This window comes from Myotis brandtii, unplaced genomic scaffold (assembly GCF_000412655.1).
Source record: "Myotis brandtii unplaced genomic scaffold, ASM41265v1 scaffold786, whole genome shotgun sequence".
In the NCBI taxonomy this organism is placed as follows: Eukaryota; Metazoa; Chordata; class Mammalia; order Chiroptera; family Vespertilionidae; genus Myotis; species Myotis brandtii.
In genome coordinates this window covers 108,552-110,236 of record NW_005371157.1, presented here as the reverse complement: position 1 = coordinate 110,236, position 1,685 = coordinate 108,552, and the positions used below count along the sequence as shown (strand labels likewise).

Genomic DNA, 1,685 nt, shown 5'->3' with positions numbered 1-1,685 from the left:
TTCTCTCCCTTAGGTGTGCGCTGGGCCGTCACTCTGTGGAGACGCCCTCCGTCCCCCGCGCTCCGTGCTGACAGGGGCAGGAGGCACTCGGAGTGTTCATAAACGCACGGGCTGACCCTGGAGGATCTTGGGATTTTTTTGGTTCATCCTCACCTGAGGGTATTTTTTCCACTGATGTTTTTTAGAGAGTGGAAGGCGGGGAGGGTGGGGGGGTTGGAGAGAAACATCGATTGGTTGCCTCCCTCACATACCCTGATAGGGGCTGGGGATCGAACCCATGACCTTTGGTCCTGGGCCGCGCTCTAACCACTGGGCCACCAGCCACAGTGAGTCTCTCTGGATCTTAAGGACCAGCAGGCCTCCCCGGCTCAGGGCCCGGGCTGTGCGGAGCGGGTCAGCTAAAGAAGCTGTCACAGCACCAGGCCACCGTGTCCCGCCCCCGCACCTGGATGATTGACTGCAGCTCCTGGATCTTGGTCTTGAGCATCTCGTTCTCGCGCTCCAGCTCCAGCACCTGCTCCCTCTTGGGCCGGCTCTCGATGTCGTTCTTGAGCTTCAGGGACTGGTTCCGCTCCAGCTTGCACTCCTCCTCCATCTTGTTCAGACGGTGCTTCAGCTGGTCGATCTGCAGCCGGGGCCGAGGGGGCGGGGTTGGCAGGGCCCGAGGAGGCATCGCTCCCGGGTCCCCCTGATGCGGCCCCACCTGGGCCGCGCCCTCCCTCCTCCTTCCGTGGCGGCTGGGAAGGGCCCACAGAGCCTTTTCCAGTAAAACCAGCCGCCCCTCCCGGCTGAGGGGGTTCCCGATTCGCCATTTAGAACAATTCAAAGGCTCTCTATGTCCCTTAGAAAATTCCGGGTAACCGTGGGGTGAAACGGGTGACAGATGAGGATAAAAGATCCCCAACCGGTGTCCCCGAGGCATTAGCCATCTCGATGCCCTTTCACCACGGTCCTCAGAGCTCCCCGTGAGCCCAGCTCTGGGCCCACCCTGACTCCCCCCCAGAGCAGCCCTGCTCCCCTAGGCTTTGTCCTCGTGGGTTCACGGCAGGTTTCACTGGGAAGGACAGCGTTCCTGCTGAAAGGTCCCAGGCTCACGGGTCTAGAGGGCCTGCCGGGGGCAGTTCCAACACCTGGACACGGGGCAGCTGGACACGTGCTGGGCGTCACCGCGGGGTGAGCGTCAGGAAGTGGGGCCAGGAGACTCTCACACCTGGTGCCCAGGCGAGCCTGCTGCCCCGGACCCCGGCCTCGGCAGAGCACCCAACATGGGGGCTCGTGGTCAAGGCTGCAAGGAGGGGAGCCCCAGAGGGGGGTGTCCTTCAGTTCCAGGCTCGCGGAGAGGCGGGCATCAAGGAGTCTGGCAGGTGGAGGGCCGCGGCTTTAGCTGGGAAAGGCCAGCTCTGCACCCCCTGACCTGGGGGGGGGGGGGGGGGGGGGAGAGGCCGCAGGGGAGCAGCCTGGGGCTGAGATGTGACGAGGGACTGCCTTTCAGTTCTAGACACGCTTCCGCACTATGACCACATCTCAGGGAGGGAGAGTTCCAGCAGGGAACCGTGTGAGCCCCGCCCTAGGTTAACGTCCGCACGTGCTGGGTAGCGGGCACAGGGGTCACTCCTGCTTAGAGACCGTGGGAAAGGCCTGGTCAGCATCCTGTGCTGGGCCCGGGGCCCCAGTGCTCTGAGTGG

The 1,685-nt window shown here is 63.9% G+C and overlaps 1 protein-coding gene across 1 annotated transcript in view; it reads right to left on the bottom strand.

Moving 5' to 3' along the window:
• Positions 1 to 1,685, bottom strand: part of CARD11 (caspase recruitment domain family, member 11) — a 62,591-nt gene that overhangs the window by 32,515 nt on the left and 28,391 nt on the right. Inside the window, exon 5 of the mRNA XM_014530977.1 lies at positions 446 to 625. Coding sequence (XP_014386463.1) covers positions 446 to 625 — 180 coding nt within the window. The remainder of the gene's footprint in view (positions 1 to 445; positions 626 to 1,685) is intronic.